Below are 23,254 nucleotides of genomic sequence, written 5' to 3' on the forward strand. Positions count from 1 at the left end.
CTGTGGCCACATAAAAAATGAAATCGAGAGGAAAGAAAAGACTCGTTCTTTAAGGGCACGAAACGCATCAGGAAAAGGGCTGCCATTTGGACGGAGTGCGACATCCTTCGATTATATGTGTACACACCGCAAAAAGAAGTTCGAAAAGAGAACGATGATACTGCGACGAAATATTGGTAGCCTCCTCACGCCTATGAAAAGGGTGGAATATGCAGAGAAAGATACATTATGTCACAAAATGCAAATTCATACAAAATATGAAGCGATCATAACCCTCTCTTCGTAGCTACGAGCAATGCGCGGACCCGAATTACCGCGAAGAGTTCGCAGCAAGTCGACCCTTTCCTCCCTACTCCCTCCGGCAGTCCTTTTCGGCGAACGTGCTTCATATCAAATTTCCCGAAACCGCAGCCATTCCTAAGCCGGTCTCGCTCACTTTCCCTGCACCCCCACTAATACTCCCCAAAACGCGAAGTCGTGCATTACTCGTGACCTACGCGGTGCCTTCCAGAAAAGCGTCATCATCTTTACCTCGGAGCTTTCCCGGAAAAGTTTTTCATCCAAGTTCACCCGCCCTCCCTTATTCCCTGCCCGACGTTCCACCCCTGATACTATCCTTCTGTCCTTTGTTAGGAACTGCTCATCACTTCCATCGCCAGTTTATGATCTGTGGGGAGTTCATCCCCCCATATACTCTTTTCCACATTTAGTTCTTCTCATCCGAATTCCGGCAGCTTTATAACAACTGCCTTCCATCTCGCCGACTCATTTCCCAATCCCCCAGGAAAAACGCCGCGATCCATACACGCCCGGCTCTGAATACCGCGGGCGGACCGCTTGGAGACAAGCGACGCGGACTCAATCATCGTGCATGTGTGTGTCACCTTTTTCCACAAAAGACCCTCTCGCCGCTTCATTTCGTCGCATCAACTCGTTAAGCCGGTAGTCTGCGCCCTTCAAATCTTCGCATCATCCATTGTAAACTCTATGATTTCTTTCGAATCTACATTTTGTATAGTGTATGATTCAGATCACCGTAGCTTCTGCTGATCTGTGTTTTACTTAGCTCTTTTGGGTAGTACTACGTTTTTTTTTATGGCCTGTAATTTTCCCCGAGACACTCGTTCCCGACTTCCCCAAACGCAGTGGTGATACGGGATGCGGGGCACACAGGATGGGGAGCACGTGGAGAAGAAGAAAGAGAAAAAGGGAGAAACGTTCTGAATGTACCCAGGGTGAAGCGGTGGCCCAGGAGCATCTCGTTGATCAAAAGCCGCGCGGCGAAGAACTAAGTGGGGAGTTCGGGGAGATCGATCGGCTTGGATTGATGCGCCCAACCGGGATAAATAGAACTCTCTCTCTCCTTGTGATTCGAGGCACAGTCGTAGAGAACTGTATCTTCCCTTTGTTCGGCCGACGAAACATAAAAGAGGAGCTCTTCGGCGCAATCCGCTGCTGGCGTCCATGGCGACAATTTCGAGATGCAGTGGGGGGCGCTTTCCAAGCCGTGCTTTTCTTGGGGGGGGGGGGAAGGGGGGGGAGGGCGCCTTCGAAAAGCGAATGTTTGAAGGTTAGCACGTTGCGAAAATAAAAAGGTACAGGAAGCGCTTGAGATTGCATGTGAGAAATATTAGGCTGCCTCATTGCTGACATTTGGAATTGTAGTAACAAAATAATGAAACCGATTTTTGGTGTTTACGTGCAAAAACAACGATCATATAATCAAGCTCGCCCTAGAGGGTTGCTCCGGAATGATTTTGACTGAAATTAGGTTATTTAACGTGCACTCTATGCGTGGTACTGGAGCGTTTTTGCAGTCGGCTTCCGCACAATGCAGTTGCGGCGGTAGGGATCGCACCCGCAACCTCAAGGTTTGCAGTGCAACGCTATAGCCACTAGGCTACCGCTGCGGGCTGACGAGATGTCAGGTTATCTTGTCCGCTATTAAGTTTGCTAAATGAATAGCAAATCCAATAGGCACTGAAACCAATGAAAGCATAAGTTACTTGTTTTATTGAAATGAAGAAATTTGTCATTTCTATATTTAAATACTACAACCATACTCCATGCTTCTTTTAGTTTCATTGTCTGTTGGCTTCATACGATTGTGGCAAACAATGGGGTCCCACGGCGCCCACCTTTTTCGTTCGCATAGAATATGACATAGATAAGTAATTATAAGTATTACGTGGAGCAGGTATTTAACTCCTTTGTTTGCGTTGAATTGACTACTTGAAATGCGAGTCAGAGTAACCTTTGCTTAGCAATGTGCACTGATGCCTCATTGTTCGCTGTTGTAGGTTTATCTCCCTACCTGTGTCCGAAAAAGGAAGCCTAAAGGAAAAGCTATGACGTCAAGTAACATAAGAAGCCATTTACTAATACTACTTAAAAATTGGCCTGTTCTCGTAGCCATTAATCAGAGGCCACTTATGCCAGTATTAACTTTTGAAGAAGTTACTCATAACATTCTTTTTTGAAGCAACACCACCGCATCCCATCTGTCTATTCCAATTCGCATGCACTCTCCTCGTTAAATCGTTCCCATAGAAGTGAGCGCTTCAGTCTTATCGCGCATCGGAAGAATATGACGGCTGATAAGAGAGCCTTCCTGCCATTCCTTAAATTGCTCTTTAGCCTCCGACCCTACTAACACCTGCTGCTCAGCCTCGCTGGGGAACTGGTGCGGAGCGCCTATCGACCACTGGAAATTCTGCCCATAATACGAAAATGCCAGGGCCGGTCGTATACCTCCTGTTGCGATTCGCCTGCGACACGTGGTTTTGCCGGCGCGACTGCGGCGGGGCGGCAGACATTTTTGGCCCGATCGTCGTCGCCGCAACGCTCATCGCCAGGTGTTTCCAGGCGCGACTGCGGCGATGCGACCGCAAAGGATCACCCTCGCATTCCAGTCATTGTGCCTGAACCAGGCGAAGCGAAAGCAGGGATCATCCTCTCATTACAGTCATTGTGCCCGACCGGCAGCGCTACAACAGGGTGCTACGAGATCGTGCTCGACATGGTGCTACGGCATCGCTACAACAGGGTGCTACGAGATCGTGCTCGACATGGTGCTACGGCATCTCTACAACAGGGTGCTACGAGATCGTGCTCGACATGGTGCTACGGCAGCGCTACGACAGTGTGCGTCACCATTAGCCCATTGTACATTCACGTGCTCGTCTTTTGAGGGGTTCCTTCTTGCCCTCAACTGCGAGAGTATAAAAACAGCTGCCCCGGACGCCAAAAGGAGGGCTCCGATTTCTTCTGTTGAGTGAAGTGCTCTCCCGTCTCTCTACTTCGGTCAAACCTGACCGCCAACTCTTTGCGATGTTAAAATAAACAAGTTGTTTCGTTGTTACCAGTCGACTCATGCTTTGCCGGGACCTTCGGATGCTTCCAGTTGTACCCCAGGCCGCCAGGCCAACGCTACCCTTGGGGCTTGCGACCCAGGTACAACCACGGGCGTCAGCGCCGAGTTCCCAACAACCGATCGTACCAGCGGTGCGATCCAAACATCTGGTGGCAGCGGTGGGATCACCTCCGACTTCAAACAACTGTCTGCCAGCGGTGAGATCGCGACAACGGAGGCCAGCAGCGAAGAGATGCAGTTGACTGTATGCTGAGCAGCTCATCGACGATCCGGGAGCAGTGCAACGAGCCCTGTGTGATGACTGGTTGCCTGCAGCGGAACGACTGCGCTGGACTCTTGGCTGCGAGGTTTGGTGAGTGCGGGACTTTCTTCTTCTGAGCTTTGCCAGGCTTTTTGTTAGTGTCAGAAACAGAGCTGGTAATTGTGGTTGTCGTTGCTGCCGGGTTAGTTTGCGGCAAGACAATAGTAAGCAGTAGAGAAAGCAGCATTCAGAGCAGCCATGGATTTGAAGTCGTTGCGCAAACCGAAATTGTTGGAGCTTGCAAGAGAGTTGGGTCTGGATGTCTCGGACAAACTCAGAAAACCAGAACTGCTAAAGGCTATTCTTGAGTTAGAGGCTGAGGATGACGAGCTGTCGGAATGCCTTGAGACTATTGAGGAGAGGTCAAAAAGACAGGAGCGCGAACTTAAAGAGCAAAAAGAGAAACAGGAGCGCGAACTTAAAGAGCAAAAAGAGAAACAGGAGCGCGAACTTAAAGAGCAGAAAGAAAAAGAAGAGCGTGACCGTCAACACGCTTTGGAAATGAAGCGTCTTGAGGTAGAGATGGAACGCGCTCGTAATGGAAGTCAGGCACACGGTGCAGGAGAACGCGTATTGTTCAAAATGACTGACCTGATGCGGCCGTTTAAGCTTGGAGAGGACATTGGTTTGTTCCTGGTTAACTTTGAGCGAACGTGCGAGAAGCAGGGGTTCTCTCGGGAAACGTGGCCACAGCGCTTGCTCACTTTGTTACCCGGCGAGGCGGCCGACGTAGTCGCTCGCTTGGATAGAGAGGAGGCAGAGGATTTCGACACAGTGAAATCGAGTCTTCTAAAAAAGTACCGGCTGTCTGCGGAGGCGTTCCGTCGGAAGTTTCGGGAAAATGAGAAAGGCAGAAGTGAGTCATATACAGAGTTTGCGTATAGGCTTATGTCGAACATGCAGGAGTGGCTCAAAGAAGAGAAAGCGTTTGGTGACCACGATAAAGTTCTGCAGTGTTTCGGGCTAGAACAGTTTTATAGTCGGTTACCGGAGAACGTGCGATACTGGGTCTTGGATAGGCCAGACGTTTGTACGGTGGCTAAAGCCGCTGAGCTAGCCGAGGAGTTTGTGACGCGTCGGGCTCGCGGAGCTAAGGACGGTCAAAAGGGTGAATTTGGCTCGAAGTTTGAGAGGCCGAAGTTCACACCCATGAGATTAAAGGGGGACACGCGTAGTGAGGATGCGAGCGAAAGCAGTCCGACCAAACGTAAAGAGACGGCGGCAGCCAAACGCAGAAAGCGGTTCGAGATGAGGCGAGCGCGCTTGTGTTATACGTGCCAGAAGCCGGGTCACTTTTCGGCGCAGTGTCCGGAAACAACACCAAAAGTTGTGTTTTTTTCAATAGGCAGCACGGACGAGAACATGAAGCTTCTCGAGCCTTACATGCGAGACCTCCTCGTGAACGGGAAAGAGTGCCGAGTGCTTCGCGATTCCGCAGCTACGATGGATGTAGTTCACCCGTCTTACGTAGAACCCCATATGTTCACGGGCGAGTGCGCATGGATCAAGCAAGCCGTGGAAGCTCATAGCGTGTGTCTGCCGGTAGCAAAAGTGCTTATTGAAGGACCTTTCGGAGCGCTTGAGACGGAGGCGGCAGTGTCATCTATGCTGCCACCCCAGTACCCGTACCTATTTTCAAACAGGTCCGATCACCTCCTGCGCGAGAAGGGGCTTTTGTTTGGTGAAGCTAGTGTTCTGGCCTTAACCAGATCGAAGGTTCGGGAGCTCGCTGCAAAGGCGGTAGTTGCGGGGCCGACGTTATCAAACAACGAAAAAGGGTCAGAGGCGCAGCAAGCTGATATTCCGAGCACGCCCGAACTGAATAAACTTGAGTCTGTAACGTTAAAGGCGCCAGATACTGGAGAGGAAACGCCCGACGCGGGAAAGTTAGAAGAGCTATCTACTGATTTGCTCATCGCGCCTACGTCAGACGGACTTGATAGGTTGCTAAAAGTCAGCCGGTCGGCTTTGATAGCCGAGCAAAAAAAGGATGGCAGCCTGGAAAACGTGCGCTGCAATGTCAAAGAAGGTATCGCCAGGAAAACTGCGCGTTTTGTGGAAAGAGGTGGAGTCCTGTACCGGAAGTATCTAGACCGCAGAGGAGTGGAGTTCGATCAGCTGATCGTTCCTCAATGCTATCGTCAGGATCTGTTGCGCTTGTCGCATGGGGGTTCGTGGTCCGGACACCTAGGAGTTAAGAAAACTAAGGACCGTCTCTTGCAAGAGTACTATTGGCCAGGGTGTTTTCGGGACGCAGACCATTTCGTGAGGACATGTGACACTTGTCAGCGGGTGGGCAAACCAGGGGACAAATCGAGGGCGCCGTTAAAATTGGTACCTATCATTACGGAGCCTTTTAGACGGCTCGTTATTGATACTGTGGGACCTCTGCCGGTAACAGCCACGGGGTACAGACACATTTTGACTGTGATCTGCCCAGCGACAAAGTTCCCTGAAGCAGTGCCGCTTAAAGAACTCAGCTCAGTTGAGATAGTTAATGCACTACTGTCCATATTTGCGCGAGTTGGTTTCCCTGCGGAAATCCAATCAGATCAGGGCACAGTGTTTACTAGCGCTTTGACGACAACTTTTCTCGAAAGGTGTGGGGTAAAGCTGTTACACAGCTCAGTGTACCACCCACAGTCGAATTCCGTTGAGAAGCTCCACTCCGTCATGAAGCGCGTGTTGAGAGCGTTGTGTTTTGAACATCGAACTGACTGGGAGCTGTGTCTGCCTGGGGTGATGTTTGCTTTAAGGACCGCGCCGCATGCGGCTACGGGGTTTTCGCCAGCTGAACTGGTGTACGGTCGCTCGCTTCGATCTCCGCTTCGCATGCTTCGAGAATCGTGGGAAGGTAGGGGCGACGACCCAGTCGTGGTGGAGTACGTGCTTAAGCTCCTCGAACGCTTAAGAAGGGCACAGGAGTTGTCAGGTGAAGCAATGACAAAGGCCCAGCAGAGGGCCAAGGTTTATTATGATTGGACAGCCAGGGCCCGTCGTTTTGAGGTTGGCGATGAGGTCATGATATTGCGCACATCGCTAAACAACAAACTAGACGTGCAGTGGGAGGGCCCAGCACGAATTGTTCAGAAACTGTCGGACGTTAACTACGTGGTAAGTCTGCCAGGAAAGCGGAAAGCACAGCAAGTTTACCACTGTAATCTGCTCAAACCTTATAGACAAAGGGAAGCAGTGGTGTGCATGATGGTAAACGTTCCTGAAGAGCTTCCGGTCGAGCTTCCGGGACTAGGCTCAGTGACGAACAGGGAAGACACCGGTCAAGTCATTAGTGACCTTATCAGTAAAGCACCGCTGTCGCCCGAGCAGAAAACCGAACTACACCAGCTATTACAAGAGTTTCAAGGTCTGTTCTCTGAGAGGCCTGGTAGGACTTCTGTACTTACTCATGATATAGAACTTACCTCCACAGAGCCAGTACGATCCAAGGCGTATCGGGTGTCACCCCGCCAGAGCGATATTATAGAGGCTGAGGTAAAGAAAATGCTACAGCTCGGTGTTATTGAGGCAGGTGAGAGTGATTATACCTCCCCTTTGATTTTAGTTGAGGTACCGGGCAAGGAACCTCGTCCTTGCGTCGACTACTGCAGGCTTAATTCCATCACTAAGGATCAAATCTATCCGATCCCTAACATCGAGGAGCGCCTTGAGAAAGTTAGTAGCGCTCAGTTTATTTCCACCCTAGATCTTGTCAGGGGTTATTGGCAGGTTCCACTTACAGAAGAGGCTAGTAGGTATGCGGCGTTCATTTCACCAATGGGAACATTCCGTCCTAAAGTGTTGAGTTTTGGTTTGAAGAACGCGCCATACTGTTTTTCAAGTCTCATGGATAAAGTGTTGCGGGGACAGCAAGAATTCGCTTTACCGTATCTAGACGACGTAGCGATATTCTCCGCATCCTGGTCTGAGCATATGACACACTTGCGGGCAGTGCTAACCCGCCTGCGCGAAGCAGGCTTGACAGTAAAGGCTCCTAAGTGCCAGTTAGCACAGGCCGAGGTTGTCTACCTCGGTCACGTGATTGGTCAGGGTCGTCGCCGCCCCTCTGAAATAAAAGTGGCCGCTGTGCGAGACTTTCCGCAACCGCGCACCAAGACCGATATTCGGTCGTTCTTGGGTGTCGCCGGCTACTATCAGAGGTACATCCCTAGGTACTCTGATATCGCGGCTCCCCTGACGGATGCTCTAAGAAAGACAGAGCCTCAAACAGTCGTCTGGGACGAGACAAAGGAAAGAGCTTTTAGCGCCCTAAAGAGTGCCCTAACAAGCCAGCCTGTGCTACGATCGCCAGACTATACAAAAGGGTTCATTGTTCAGTGCGATGCTAGTGAGCGAGGCATGGGCGTTGTACTGTGCCAACGGGAAAATGGAGAAGTAGAACACCCCGTCCTGTATGCTAGTCGTAAGCTGACCAGTCGTGAGCAGGCGTATAGCGCCACCGAGAAAGAGTGTGCGTGTCTCGTGTGGGCCGTTCAGAAATTGTCATGCTATCTAGCCGGCTCGAGGTTTATCATTGAGACGGATCACTGCCCTCTCCAATGGCTGCAGACCATCTCTCCCAAAAATGGCCGCCTCCTGCGCTGGAGCCTCGCTTTACAACAATATTCCTTTGAGGTGCGTTACAAAAAGGGGAGTCTCAACGGTAACGCCGATGGCTTAAGTCGAAGCCCCTAACGTAGGAATCAGCCTCAAAATTGTTTGTTACTGATGTTTTTCTTCCTGAGGCAGGATTTTTTTTTAACATATTGCTTTTGTTTAGTGTTTCAAAGTGATGATATGCTTTCTAGTGCAATTTTTCAATTTGTGGACGCGTTCTGAGTGATGCTAGACTACTGTAAGGAACTAGGCAGTGGTATAAAAAGGGGGAAGAGCCTGGCAGGGCTTAGTGAGGGTTGTGCCGTGCTTGCTGACTGAGCGGTTGAGTTTCAGCGTAGTTCTAACGCTTGCCGGGAACGAGAACAAAAATGTGAACTCTCCCGAAGTCACTTTGCAGTGTCCCGTGCGAACCTGAACTAGAGAACGAGGCCTTCTCTGTGCGCTGCGCTCAAGAAACGTCGAGGGACGCCCGACTTCGGTTATGAGCATCATCGAGCGACATCCCTCCGGACAGCGGATGCAGTCCCCTGTCCATCGGGATCTCCTTCCCCCGGCGGGGCGGTCTGTTGCGATTCGCCTGCGACACGTGGTTTTGCCGGCGCGACTGCGGCGGGGCGGCAGACATTTTTGGTCCGATCGTCGTCGCCGCAACGCTCATCGCCAGGTGTTTCCAGGCGCGACTGCGGCGATGCGACCGCAAAGGATCACCCTCGCATTCCAGTCATTGTGCCTGAACCAGGCGAAGCGAAAGCAGGGATCATCCTCTCATTACAGTCATTGTGCCCGACCGGCAGCGCTACAACAGGGTGCTACGAGATCGTGCTCGACATGGTGCTACGGCATCGCTACAACAGGGTGCTACGAGATCGTGCTCGACATGGTGCTACGGCATCTCTACAACAGGGTGCTACGAGATCGTGCTCGACATGGTGCTACGGCAGCGCTACGACAGTGTGCGTCACCATTAGCCCATTGTACATTCACGTGCTCGTCTTTTGAGGGGTTCCTTCTTGCCCTCAACTGCGAGAGTATAAAAACAGCTGCCCCGGACGCCAAAAGGAGGGCTCCGATTTCTTCTGTTGAGTGAAGTGCTCTCCCGTCTCTCTACTTCGGTCAAACCTGACCGCCAACTCTTTGCGATGTTAAAATAAACAAGTTGTTTCGTTGTTACCAGTCGACTCATGCTTTGCCGGGACCTTCGGATGCTTCCAGTTGTACCCCAGGCCGCCAGGCCAACGCTACCCTTGGGGCTTGCGACCCAGGTACAACCACGGGCGTCAGCGCCGAGTTCCCAACAACCGATCGTACCAGCGGTGCGATCCAAACACTGCGCAATAGCCGCAGCGCACTCAACTATAGGCACTTCCGGTTTCGGAGTTCACCGAAAGGGCAATTTGAGCGAGAGAAAGTCACGTGTCTGCTGTTTGGTGAAGTAGCTGTCGACTGCTTGGAAAAGCAAAACAACAACAACAACAAAAAGGAGAAACAGCACGCCGCTTCAATCGCTGTCGTCGGCACACTGCGGCGAGTTCATGAATCGATCGCAAAGCCCGGGCGACGGGCGCTGCGCTGAGTGCGCGGACGGAGCGAGCCGACAAGTGAGCTTCGGCGCGCGGAACGGAATAGGGATTTCAGGGAGAGGGGATTGGGGGAAAGCGAGCTGGTTTTTGCAAATCATCGAAACCGCTTTTGACGTCGAGAATGGGCTAATTAGGTCTGTCTGGCAGCGAACGACTGCGACAGAAAGGGGAGCTAGCATAGATATAAAAGGGGAAATACTAGCTTATTTTAGCGAATAGAAAGGAGAGACAGTGAAGAAGTTGGTTGTAAGTAAAAGGCTGGTAAAATAGGATGTACAGGGAGCGGCTGCAAGGAAGAAAGGGAGAGTGATGCCCGGGAAAGATGAGCGCTGTTTGGGGAGCGAAAGGGGGAGATAGGGAAAAAGTACAGTCGGAGGGAAACGGCTTGTTGCGGAGGGAAGACAGAAAGCGGCTGCGAGGGGAAGGAGGCGAGCGAGGCTCCTTTCCAGCAGCCGGTAGCGCGTGGGGGAAAACTTTGCTATCGAACTGTTGCGCCTCCGAGACGGAGAGCGTCCGGCGATTAGCTTGCGTTATGCTTCGTGGAGCTGATGCAGATTCCGGCACCTGCTTGCGTCGAGCACTTGCGAAGGAAAACGACTGCGCTGCCGCTTGAAAAAAAGACGCACGGTTTCGATGAGAAATGCGACCCGATTTAGGGCGTCTGGAGATGAGTTCAAGGGGTTGCCACATGCACTCACGTCCTTAATACGGTATAGACATGTGCGAATTCGATACCGTGTTCGAGATATGACAAACAAGCGAGGTCAGGCCACCGATTTTGGACGTTGAGATCCTAAGTGCTTACTTACTGAAGTGCCCTAGAGGAGTGCTGGGATTTGGAGGGCAAAGAAAAATTTACAGATGCTGCAATGTGGCGACAAATTTACTAAACTAGCATTTGCAACAAAATAATTGGCAAAGCAAAACTGGAGAGCTGAGCGAATATATCATCCCACACGCAAAAAAGCGTGAGATACTATCGGAAAAGCTATTTCGATAGATGCAAAGGTAGAGGAGAGGACATGGTCGCTGAATGAACATCTCAGTTATGCCGTAATAATGCAGCAGGTGTGTTTAATCCGTTCGAAACATGTTAACGCGTTTCACGCAAGCGTTCACACGTGTGTGGGTGCATTTTCTTCGTGTCGCCCCCTCTCGTTAATTGGTAATCCCGTACCACACCTTGAGTAACACGTCAACCCTGCAGCTGTAATCTAAACTCACGCGTTTGCGTTAAAGTTTTGTCTCCGCGTGACATGCGTCGCGGCGCCGACGTCAATTAGTAAATTTAGCTGGAGGCTCCCACTCAAACTGACGACCCATGTTCGCACATCGACGCAAACCCGCGTTGGTCCAAACTCGGCCAAAACGCCACGGTTCTCTCTCGGCTTCGCTCGATTCATCGCAACTCAGCCGCAAAGCGGGGCAAAGTGAAATAACGCGCAGGGGCACGGAAAGCAGGGGCGCAACATACGTAGCCCTGGGAGCCCAGGGTCTAATAATAAAAAAATATGCTCGGCATGATCGATGTTTTCGCGAGCAGCAACGCTCGCAGGAGCGAGAAATAGCGTCCCCACTGAAAGACAACGAAAGAGAGAGAGAGGGGGGGGGGAAGAGAGGCGAAAGATAGAGTGCAAAGCCGGAACAAAGCTAAAGGTGGCAAAAATACGGTAGAAAAAGAAAGAACCAAAGAAGAAATATAGCAGTACAATGCGTGATTACGGGGCGGTCGTCCTTGGGGCGCAAGCGGTGCCGGCGTCGGTACGTACAGCACCCGAAATCGGGACGACGGAGCGGCCGGCAACAGTGCGTGACTCCTTCGTCCCGTGTACCCGACGCTGTCCGGTAACGGCGGGCAACCGGCGGTGTTCAAATTGCCCGACCGTGGAGTCGGAAGCATCGCGGCCGCCGTTAGCAGACACTTTATCGCGTTGTTTCCTTTCTGCAGCCGACCGCCGTCGCGCTTTTGTTCTTGTTGTCTTTTTTTCCCTCACGCTCGTAATTCTTACTTCCGTTTCCTTCCGTACGTGTTCCAGTATCCATCGCGATTCTCCCTTTGTCTTCCGGTTTATTATTTCACCTGTCCTGAGCTCGTATTAATTTTACATTTTTTTTTGTTCGCTCGCTTATTTCTCGGCTGTTTCTCATCTACATGCGTCTGAAACAGTGGGTCCGAATCCTAGAACGCTGATTACAACCCAAATCAAGAGCTCGAGGTATGGCGAAAATTATCCTTCAGTACACTGTATGCACAATGAAGGGCCTTATTGTCCGCGTAAAGCAGCGAAACAATTTGTGCGTCAACTTGAGACGGTAAATGTTTTTTTTGAAGTTTGAAGCCTTCGTCCCAGCGGTGGTGTATATGCATATCAACGCATATGCATATATGCATATGCATTCATATATGCATACGCATATATGCGTATGCATATGAATGCGTATGCATATATGCATACGTATATGAATTTCAAATTATTCCTTCGTCTCTTAACCAGTTTTCGGTTTCCGCAGGCTAGCGTTCTGGAAATCTTGCGAGTCTCGACTTTTCTACTCCTTGGAACGCAACTGAGCCCTTAATATCGCAAAAGCAAAACTACGCCCAAGTATAAACTATGGAAATTCATTACGTCATAGCGAGCTCCCCAGGTGCGGGAACTACACGGCGTCTTCGCCACCATTCTCTCGTTCTTTGTATTTCTCTTTATATTTTTTTCTAGCTCACGTAGCCTTATGTCATGATAACAGTGGCCTGATTTGCTGTTGGGCAAGCGTAATTGCCTAGCACAAGCTCGACTTAGCGTTGCTGCTTAAGCGCACATTTAACACGCATCGCTACACGTCACCTACTGCGGTGGCTGCGGCGTTCTTTCACTGAACTCGAGGTAACGGCTTCAATTCGAGGCGACCGCTAGCGCATTTCGATGGAGCAACAATGCGAAGAACGCTCGTGTGTTGAGATTTAAGTGAATTTCTATACGGAATCCCAGGTGGTCAAAGTTAATCCGGAGTCCTCCACTACAGCGTGCCTCATAACCACGTTATCCCTTTGGAATGATCAATCAATAAATCAATCAATAAATAAATCAATCAATCAATCAATCAATCAAGCAAGCAGACAATCAATCAAGCAATTGTTTTTATGCGTAGTATTATCTTTTCGTTTTAAGGATTTTTTTTTTGGGTGTATGGTGTCGGCGTCGTTATCAGCGCTGATCCAATGAATTATCTATTTGTTCTCCTTCATTATATCTTTCAGATAAGTTGTTCTTGATTTACGACTACACCTTTCTGCCTTTCTATTCAATTATACACATACATATCTTCTTTCACACTAACGTCCTACTTCCATTTTCTTTATGCTTCTTTGTCGCTTCTGGTTACTTTTTCAATTCTTTCGTTTCTTTTTCCCTCCATCACGGCCCACGGCACAGCGTTTTCACCATCAAACTGGAAATCTCTGCAGCCCTCGCCATCCCGGCTTCGGCCGTCACCACCACGTGGTCACGCTCGGAGTGACTCCTTTTCTGACCCTTTTTCTTTCCAGCCGCGTCCGCGCGTGCATGTGTTAGGGTCGTTAATGATTCAATGCGGCCGAGTTTGCCGCCAAACTGGCCGTGTTCCCCGTTCTCTCGGACACGGCGGCCGTTAGCGGGCCCCGAATGACTCCCGGAGACAGGTGGTATAACACGCTTGCGCGTCAGTGCGCTTGGCTTGCGCTCGTGCCTCGCGAGTTGCTCTTCGTTGATTAGAAAACTCCTCGTATCGTAGTGCCTGGTAGCAAAACGTGCAGTCAGGCACCAGTTGCTAAAAATGAAAGGAAGAAAAAAGTAGGAGAGAGAGAGAGAGACAGAGAGAGAAATGGAAAAGAAGTGCTGTAGGCACTCGTGTACAAGGGCTGCGCTTTTACCGCGGAAGCGGCGTTTTCCCGAGGTATCCCGCGGACTTCTGTTTCCCGGAAACTACGTCATCGCTCGAAATGGCTCATCATATGACGTCACAGATAAATCGAGTCGGCGTATATACCGCTCCTGCAGAGGTGCCGTTTGCCGACTCGCCTACGGTTCACTACGGAATCAGATAGCAAAACATGCGCATACCTGAATGGCCACTCTCCAACAAATATAAGCCTTAAGGCTCATCATGCTTAACAAAAACAGAATTCATTTCTATTTCTGTTCTGTGCAGTTATTTGTAAGCGAATAACTTTCGTTACACACACGCACACACACACATCTGTATATATATGCATGCACGACCCTTGGCTACACTTCCTGTCGCGAAGCTGTGCCTCGAGAACTTGACTCCACGCTCCAACACGAGCGTGTGGAGCTTAAATTCGAGGTTTCGGCCTGTTACAAGCTTAATCTTGGGCTCCAGTCCCTTGTTTGCCCGCACACCGTCAATATATAAACTCTCATTGGGACGTAACGACGGAAACTCAACGTCAAAAAAAGCTTCTCATTCAAGGTAACTAGCAAGCCGAAGCTCACATATGTCCAGCTGTACGCCTTAATGCGACGGTTACGTGGACGTTGTCGTATCGTTCCCTGCACTGCCGTAAATATATATATATATATATATATATATATATATATATATATATATATCGTTTCAAATATAAATGTAAGCGACCAAATGTAAGTAGGCTAGTCTAAAGGGAAGAACTAGTGCACTTGCGCTGCATACGGAAGTGCGTGCTTGTTCCACAAATCGTGTGTCCCTGCTTAACGTTAGCGAAACTATTCAACGAAAGAAAAAAAAAAATTAAAACCGCGATGCAAGATATAACACCTAAATCTGCGGTGTTCGGTCATAGAGTCTGTGACGACCGAACACCGTACGTCTTAAAATTGCATGTTGCATCGTATTTGTTTTTAATTTTATATTGAACAGCTTGGCTAAAACGTTAGCGGCGACACAGCGCATATCTGCTATTGAGAAGGTACTGTGACAAGAGGATCACATGTAACTTTGTTATTTAAGCTTACTGATCATTCAGTACCTTGCCATTAGGTCCCTTGTCTCTTTCCCTTTATCTGCCACTGCCACGGCCACAGGTGCCACAATCCAGTAATGACATAACTCCTGCGGGGCTTCTGGCCATGACGTCACGCGACAAAACAGGGTGCCCTACTCTCGACAAACGCCGCGCTCAAAGCCACTGGCTTAGTCATCCTAGTCGGAAGGCATAAAGGACCACGTGACGTAATGGAGCGGAAGAATAACGCGTTGAATTTTAGGCTCAGTGTGCTCGAACGATGGTAGTTGACCACATTCTTAATACAGAAGTGGTCGTATCTGATTCCTTAGCTCTCGCTGCTAATGAACGTGCCAGTCGTAGTTGAAATTGCGAAGCGGAACGGGATGGTCTGTTGCATGTGCTTTCAACAGGACAGTCTCCGCGGCTTAGATTTTCTGTCCCACAGAACTCGTAATGCGTACATGGGCACGCTTATAGTTAAACTGACTACACGCCGCATTTATCTTTGCAGGCTCCCTTGCTGCAAATCAAGCTTTGCATTTAAGAGCAGCAGTCCGAAAGGAGCCAGTTTTGGGCACGGTTTACGCTCTGGTGAGTAATCGTACTGACTGCAAACTGTACTTGACAAAGAACAGTGGTTGTAAGTATCTTTTTCTCTTTCATCTTGTTTTTAGTTTTGTTGGTTTCAATATGTACCTCAGCTTTGAATGCATTTTTTTTGTGTTACGTAGTCGCCACCAACATTCTCCTTAATGCGTTTCCGTATTGCATTTCAAGTAGACGCTCTTTTGTTCCTTAATGTAAAGTGCTTTCATCATCACCTCCCTCCCACCCTTCACCCCCTTCTTTCTTTTTTCTGCATTCCCGACGGTGCAGACCTATTCAAAAGAAGTTTCTAGCGTACTTTATTTGGCACATTCATTGGAGACTCTATTCTTACAGCGCGCCCTTCTTTGTGTGAACTTCTACGGCTCGTTTCGACGCATTTTCGGTGGCGTCTCGTGTGAGGCCTATATAATATGGCTTCCGGGAGTTGGGGAGTCGGAGTATAGGGCTTCTCTGAAATCGCGCAATCAGGGAAGCGGCATTCAAAATCAGACGGCGCCGCGCCCGTTAGGCTCCTTTCTTCGCTTCCGAATTTCCTGCGGTCCGCGAGCCGCGGATTCCGCGGCATTTGGTTTGCAGGTTTCGCAAAAGAAAGAGAAAAGAAGTAGAGAAAATAAAAGAAACCCGCTAAATTCGCCAAGTTTTGTCAAAGCCTAGACAATGCTAATGTAACGGTAGACACGTCAACAAGAAAACGAAAAAAGAAGGAATTGAGATTTTTATACATCGAGGCTTCAGGGCAGATATATGCAGCAATAACATGACATTTAGGAGCACTGACGAGGAAAATCTAGAAGGCAATGGCATGAGGGCACTCGTAATATAAATATAAATAATATGCTATTCGTATGCTGCAGGTTTATACTTCAAAATGAAAACAACCACTAGTTCAGAATAGGCAGATTAGTAGAACAATACTTAAATAACTAATTTATGTAGTTAAGTTCTTTCACATCCCGGAGGTATTGTAGGAATGAGAAGTTGGTTAGAACAAATAATATACGTACAGCGATAAAGTTTAACATAGTGTGTTGTACACAACAGCTATGAAGCTTGCTTTGTCCGTAATGGTTCCGCGTGTAATTATTATTATTATTATTATTATTATTATTATTATTATTATTATTATTATTATTATTATTATTACTATTATTATTATTATTATTATTATTATTATTATTATTATTATTATTATTATTATTATTATTATTATTATTATTATTATTATTATTTGTTTTGAACACATATATAGAATTAACAGGAAGAGAAAGCGAGGAGCCGGGGGCAGGCGGTTCCAACGAAAAGTTGTTGTAGTAAAATAATTCATGTATAACTTCCTTGGACAATATGGCTCACCAAACTTTATGCTTTGATCAGAACAACATATGTACGCCACACGCGTCATATACGCCCCCTATAAAGAATATGTACTTGCACTTTCTACAAGCTCTAATTCTTAAGACTATAGCCCACTTATTCTCAACTAGTGGTCAATTTGGTTGCGATGTCTGTATCATAGTCTATTTTTTGTGCACTACCTGATTCTTGCCAATCCCTACTGCCCCATAAGGTTCCACGTATACATCTAAAAGAGTGTGCTTGGGGTATTTCTTTCTTGATCCTCATCGCAAATGCTACTGTTTACTTTGACTATAACCGTACCAGTTAGATCAAATATGAACGTTAGTGCAGAAGAAAGCAAATCATGTACAAAAAAATACCATTCGCTACTTCAGCTTTCGCTGCTTCGCGTTAAGAAGACGCAGAAGTTGATGGTATTTGTTGCAAAGAGAACATATAAAAAAGGTACTGGCTCTGTTTAATAATTGTGGTTTAAAAGCGGTGGGATCATTCTGGACACATCGATCACGTTCTAAGATATGCAAACGGAGCAGGCCTTCATAAAAAAATCATTGTTTGCATGTTTTCTGCACCGTAGGTTCTTCCGTTGTAGTGATACGTTTGCTATTGCAAGTGCACTACCTTTTTCGCAAACTCTGTGTGTCAAGACGCGGTTGCCCCGAGAGCACCTACCATGTGGAGTGAAGTAACGACTGCTTGGTCGCTGGCGTTTAACCTGGTAGTACGCCTGTGAATGCTCGACGTGCCTGAAGACATTTTAACTTTCAGACTTGGCTTGTATCGGCAAACTGAAGTGTAGCTAAGAGGCATCGTATGAGTCGATCAACATACGAAGGACGTTTTAAAGCCTGTGCTTTTCATATTGAAATTACCGATAAACCAATGTGAGACTCTAGCGGAGGCCAGGAAAATGCCGAGCATCTGTTGTGCCCCTCTCCTCAATGTGACGTCCAGGGCTTCTCTCTCACAGCAGCTTTAGACCAGCTTTCCCCCCAGAGTGCTTTCAGGTGAATCTTTAGAGACCGTAGCCATAACCGTCACCGGCCTAGAGAAATTAAAATATTTGAAGGGACACTAAAAGGAAACAACTAAATCAGCCGATGCTGGTAAAGTGTTCCTCAAAAAATGAGTTTTTGTCAATTGTGAATTTTGAAATAAGTTGATTATTAGAAGGCAAAATGAACGAGCGACAGTCTTTCGCATTTTCTTTTTAATTTCGCGTCATATCGAGCGCCGGTACACACGCGAATGTGAGGTCCCAAATTTCAAAGTGTTTATTCGATGTTTTCGTGGCCGCGTGGGTTTGGTAGAAGTTCCCGACTCTTTACGCGTTCAATCTTTGACTCCTTCAAAAGACAATGCTCAGGTGGTTGAAATTTCCGGAGGCCTTCCCTACAGCGTGCCTCGTAATCAGAAAGTGGTTTTGCCACGTAAAACTTCATCATGCAATTTTTTTTTTTCAAAATACGGTGTTCCGTTCTTTTTCTCACCTATAAACGATTAACCTAGGTTCCAGCACACGCTATCGAAATCTGTGACGTCACTTCAAGCGGGTGCGATAACTTCAATGCGGTATCGCCGCTTGCCTTTCCATCTTTGCGGCATTTTCTGGCTCACCAAGCCTCGGCTCTAGGTCAGAGTGATGATTTTGGTGTTGAAGAAGGGTGGCTTAATGATAGAGGTAAAATTTTTTTTTCTCATTGCTGTCCTTTGGAGTGCACCGCCAATGAATGGCGGTCTGAAGTGTAGTCGTGTGCATCGTCTTGGGTGCGTGCTACTCTCCCTCTTTCTGTCCCCGTGCCCTCTCCTCTGTGTGTGGTAGAAATCCAGAAACCCTTTCCCGTTGACGTCCTCGCCACTATTCATTTGGCCATTATTCCTATCTGACCACATAGGAGTGATCGGAGCTGCAGAACTTCACTGATGATGAAACCCATGTTCCAATCTCCCCATCAGGCACGCATTTCAACACGTTTGAGTGTCAGCTATTCGGGAAATACAGCAGCAGAACCCAGCACACGTGCTCAGGAATGTCCAGGAGGGTTCTAACACAAACACGCACACACAAACATAAAAGCTTTACTTTAGAACTTTTGCCTAACACCACCTTCAGAAAAATAAGCCTTCAAAAGTACTTAGAGAAATACGTTAGCATTCGAGTTGACCGTTGTTAGCGCCTTCGAATGTAGAGTGCCTGGTAATCGCTCCTATATACGGTGCACGCCGGTGCGTACGTGGGATGTCACAGCCTTTGTCAAATGCATACTGGCTACGCCGCGCCTTCGCCTGCAGGTGTCGTTAAGATGCGCGGTGAGGCTCTCGTGGTGGCGCTTCCTGACATTTAAGACCACTTTATGGTGACTACGGGAGTGCTTTTATTTTTCCCAGGGCGGTGCATCTTACGGCACGCCACCGGAACTCTCTAAGCACAGCCTGCAGCCAACCCGTGGGTCGCAGGCAATGACGCCGGTATAATCTTGACAAGAAGCGCGCGCTCAATAGCACAGCATTACAGTAAGATTGGTTGACCCCGTTCAGTAAATCGTACAATCAGTGACACCAAAACCATCGAACAATGTTCAGGGACACGTCTCCGGCGGCAGACGGGCGTTGGGAAATAGTTAGCTCAGTCATAACTGAAGCAAGGACATTCCAACTTTAACATCTCTTGGAAATGAACGACGTTGATCGAAACTGTGTTCCTGAGAACCTCGCTTCCATACTATGGAGGCGCTCCTCTCCAGAGGCGCCTCTCTGTAGATTCTATAAATTGTTTTGAAATGGTGAGCGAGGTCCCTTTTACAGTTTATGGCCGAGCTTGCGTTTTGTGTATCGCCATTTTCAATAGCGTTGCACATTGAAAAAGGTGCGCGGTGCTTTCAGTGCCGAATAATGTTTAACCTAATCTGTAGGGGTATAGGCATTATTATTATTCGATGCTTGAATTGTATTTTCTATAAGTTCACAACTATTAAGATAACGAGCTTTATCTGTGCCCTAACGGGCAAGCATTGGACAATGTGAAGAACAATATATCATGTCATGACCTGCTCAGCTACTTATCCTTCGCTACTCACACATAGGCCATCTTTAGGTACATATTAGCAGTCGACATAAAAAGGGGTAGAAATGCCGGTGTAACTGAACGCATATAAATAACTTCGTATGTGTAAAAAAATTTGCCTCATAGATTGTTTCACTTTAAAAAGAAACATTAAACTTAGCTCTCTTGTGCTCCTTGCATCTTCAGTTTTCAATATACTCGACAACGACGCAGTAACCTACTCTTCAACAGAAAATCGAAACCAGGAACGAGCTATTTTTCGCAATACCACTGGGCCACACCACTTACCCCGTCTGGCTAGGGTGTTCCGGCACAGGAGAAGTATCCACAGAATCCGGAGTGTAAATCCTAAAGTTGTTGCTCGTAACGATGACTCTACCATGGCGCATGTGGTGCAGATGCCGCTGCAAGGCTGTTCCGGAATTTCCCGTCAATACAAGTCAAAGATGCTTCACAAATGAACCGCCCCGTAGCACATCTTGCATCACCTTACTTCAGGCAATAAAACGGCTCCACAGTAATATACATATCTAGCAGAAGAAAGCACTGTTCACTTTCAGTACGGCAGCGCCAGAAAGCGACTTCGTCCAGTCAGTGGAGGATGCCGCGCAAAGATGATTTTCCCACAAGCCGTAACGTCGTCGTAAAGTAGGGATTCAGAACAGCAGACGGAATTCGCTTCTCCTAGTCAAGCTTTCAGTTCACAAACACAACTTGAAAAGGTACGCCGCATACAGAGAATGACATGTACACGCAGTATCGTGCGATGGAGCACAAGTGAGATCAGAGCATTGGGAAGCCGAATAAGAAAGAACCGTTTTACCTCACTGCAGGCTCACCCGTTCCCCCTTGACACAGGAAATTCATTGAGAAGGAAAGGATAAAGCACTGAGGACAAGTCGACGCTAAATTCCAGCCTCTCCCAGTCCAGAAGACAGTTGGCTTCTGCGGATCCTCGAAGAGATTGGGCAAAAAGCAGACGGCGCGAGTCGTCGGCGCAAAGCAGCAGACGACCTGCGTTGCCGGACACGTCCGTTGTGAGCGATACAATAACGCAGCCGCCAGGCAAGTGAACTTGCCAGTTTGTCTCTTCAGCGGTGCCGTGGAGTTTTAACGTAGGACTTCTTTAACGACTTCGAGAGGGCGAACGCGAGCAACAGGAAGCGTCAGGCGAGCGGCAGGTTTTTCTGACCGGAGCCAAAAGCTGAGACGATGCTCCGCAAGCCAGAAACGCCACTGCTTCGGTCGAGAGCCGAACGCCCTCTCCGAGGCCTTCGTTGTGCAGCGCCGATGTTTTCCGGCGTTGATGGCAGAGCGTGCGAGGGAACGGCCGAAGGGAGGAAAGGAACTAGGGAGAGTGGAAACGGGAGAAAGAACTGAGAGGGGATAGAAGGAAGAACGCGAGCGCACCGGCTTCTTCAGAGCGCATGCGCACATCGACCTCGTGCGAACGCGGGACAGATGAGACGAGTAGCAAGCGCGCGAAGGCGTCTTCAAGCGGCACAGGGGCTGAGTGTTTCGCGCAAAAGACTCAGGTGGGATTGGGGAAGAAAAAGGAATTACGGGAACGAGGTAGGTAAGGGAACGAGGAAGGGATAAAAGGCAAGTGATGGCCCGGCGGCGTTTATGCGCAAGAACGGTTCTACAAGATGCAACGCAAACACTTTGGCAGAAGCTAAGCGATGTGGTGCAAGACGAGCGATAGGTTCCGAGGACGGGCGGAAATCAAGAATCGAAATATGAAGAAATAGAGAGATAGAATCGGGAAAGAACAGGTGCATTGAAGTGGCTGACGTAAACGCCGTTCACGAAGTTCGCGCGTCGAATCACTAGCGGGATCGGGGCCCGAAGAATCGAAGTAAGTGGTCGATGAGCAACGCCTGTGCAGCGCCGGAAGCTTTGCTTTACGGAAAGCGATAGCGGGCGATTTCAAATGGAGCCCCTTTCCTCGAGAGTCTTACATTTACGTTTCGTATCTTTTGTTGGCCATTGATTCCGTCTTGTTCATATGTCTTCTTTCGGTTATTCCTAAAGGCTTTCGTTCCTTTCTTTATATTTCAGGACGCCGTTTCTTTTCGGCCAAGAAGTGCTTTCAAGGATAAGTTCTGTTGGCCGATGGTTCAGGCTCCTGAGAAAGGGCCATTAAACCGTAGCAGTTTTGTCACAAAAACGGTCAATTTTACGCTTTCGTGTGTATAATTTTTTTTTCTCAACAGCCTTGATAGCTAGGCGCAAGAAGCATAATTTGTGCTTGTTACAAATACTTGGGAACAAGTTTGCAGATGGAGCTCGTAAAAAATTTCGCAATCTGGTTCACAACTTTATAACGATTCTCCAACGTCCATTCCGTTGCTTTCTTTATCTTTTGTTTCAATCCTTCATTTGTGCATTTGTTGACTACCCGCTTTTGCAGAATAGTCATCGTTACGACCACGAAAGAACATATTTCCTTTCAAGAGAAAAAAAAAGCGAGCACGTTTTTTTTCGTGCTGAGTAGTCTCGGAGCAAAACATTTAAAAGCAGGCCACAACATTTTTTTTTTTTTTTTTTGCCGAGGGGGCAAGGATATTTTCGCTATGGAAGCCAATAACAAACCGAGACATGGTGCTCTAAGCTGCAGGGAACGAGCAAAACATTAACAAACAAATAAAGTAGTGGATTGACATGCAACAACAAGAAAAAAAAAAAGAAGAAACCCGTCGTGGTGGCTTAGCGGCTATGGTGTTGCACTGCTAAGCGCGAGGTCGCGGGATCGAATTCCGGCCGCGGCGGCCGCATTTCGATAGGGGCGAAATGCAAAAACACCCGTGGTCCCGTGCAATGGGGGCGCGTTAACGATCCCCAGGAGTTCGAAATTTCCGGAGTGCCCTTCTGCGGTGTGCCTCAGAATCATACCATGGTTTTGGCTCGTGAAACCCCAGAATTTATTTTTTTTTTCAGAAATAGAAACAAGAAACAACGAATGTAATAAGTAACAAAAAAAATGGTGTCATATGTTAAACGCAACCAGATCAACAAAAAATAAATTAGGTGTTGCATATGGGCGGGAGTTCGGCAGGGAAAGAATTGCGTACGCTGTATAAGAGACACAGCCGCAGTGAGGTTAGCGAAACGTCTTGCGTGTGTTGCAGACGGCGTGTTTTCATTATACGGTACAGAGATGACGTACTCAAGAGCACAAGTTACATTTGTTCATGCATTAGAAAGCTCCCATGACTAATCCATGCTGCTGCCAGTGGGCGTCTTACGGCCTAATTTTACACTCAGGATCTCTCCCTATTCGTACTGGTCCCGCTTTTTTTTTTTTTTTTTGCGGAGAGTGTTTGAGCACTAGGGTTAGTAAATGAGCCCGTACACGTGACGCCCGAGACTT

At 48.2% G+C, this 23,254-nt stretch overlaps 1 protein-coding gene across 1 annotated transcript in view; it reads right to left on the reverse strand.

The window, feature by feature from the left end:
• LOC142558501 (uncharacterized) overlaps positions 1–21,109 on the reverse strand; it is a 157,551-nt gene extending 136,442 nt beyond the window's left edge. The window contains exon 1 of the mRNA XM_075670628.1: positions 20,170–21,109. Coding sequence (XP_075526743.1) covers positions 20,170–20,263 — 94 coding nt within the window. The 5' untranslated portion in view covers positions 20,264–21,109. The remainder of the gene's footprint in view (positions 1–20,169) is intronic.
• Positions 21,110–23,254: the final 2,145 nt, after the last annotated feature.

Source organism: Dermacentor variabilis, chromosome 9 (genome assembly GCF_050947875.1).
Source record: "Dermacentor variabilis isolate Ectoservices chromosome 9, ASM5094787v1, whole genome shotgun sequence".
Lineage (NCBI taxonomy): Eukaryota > Metazoa > Arthropoda > Arachnida > Ixodida > Ixodidae > Dermacentor > Dermacentor variabilis.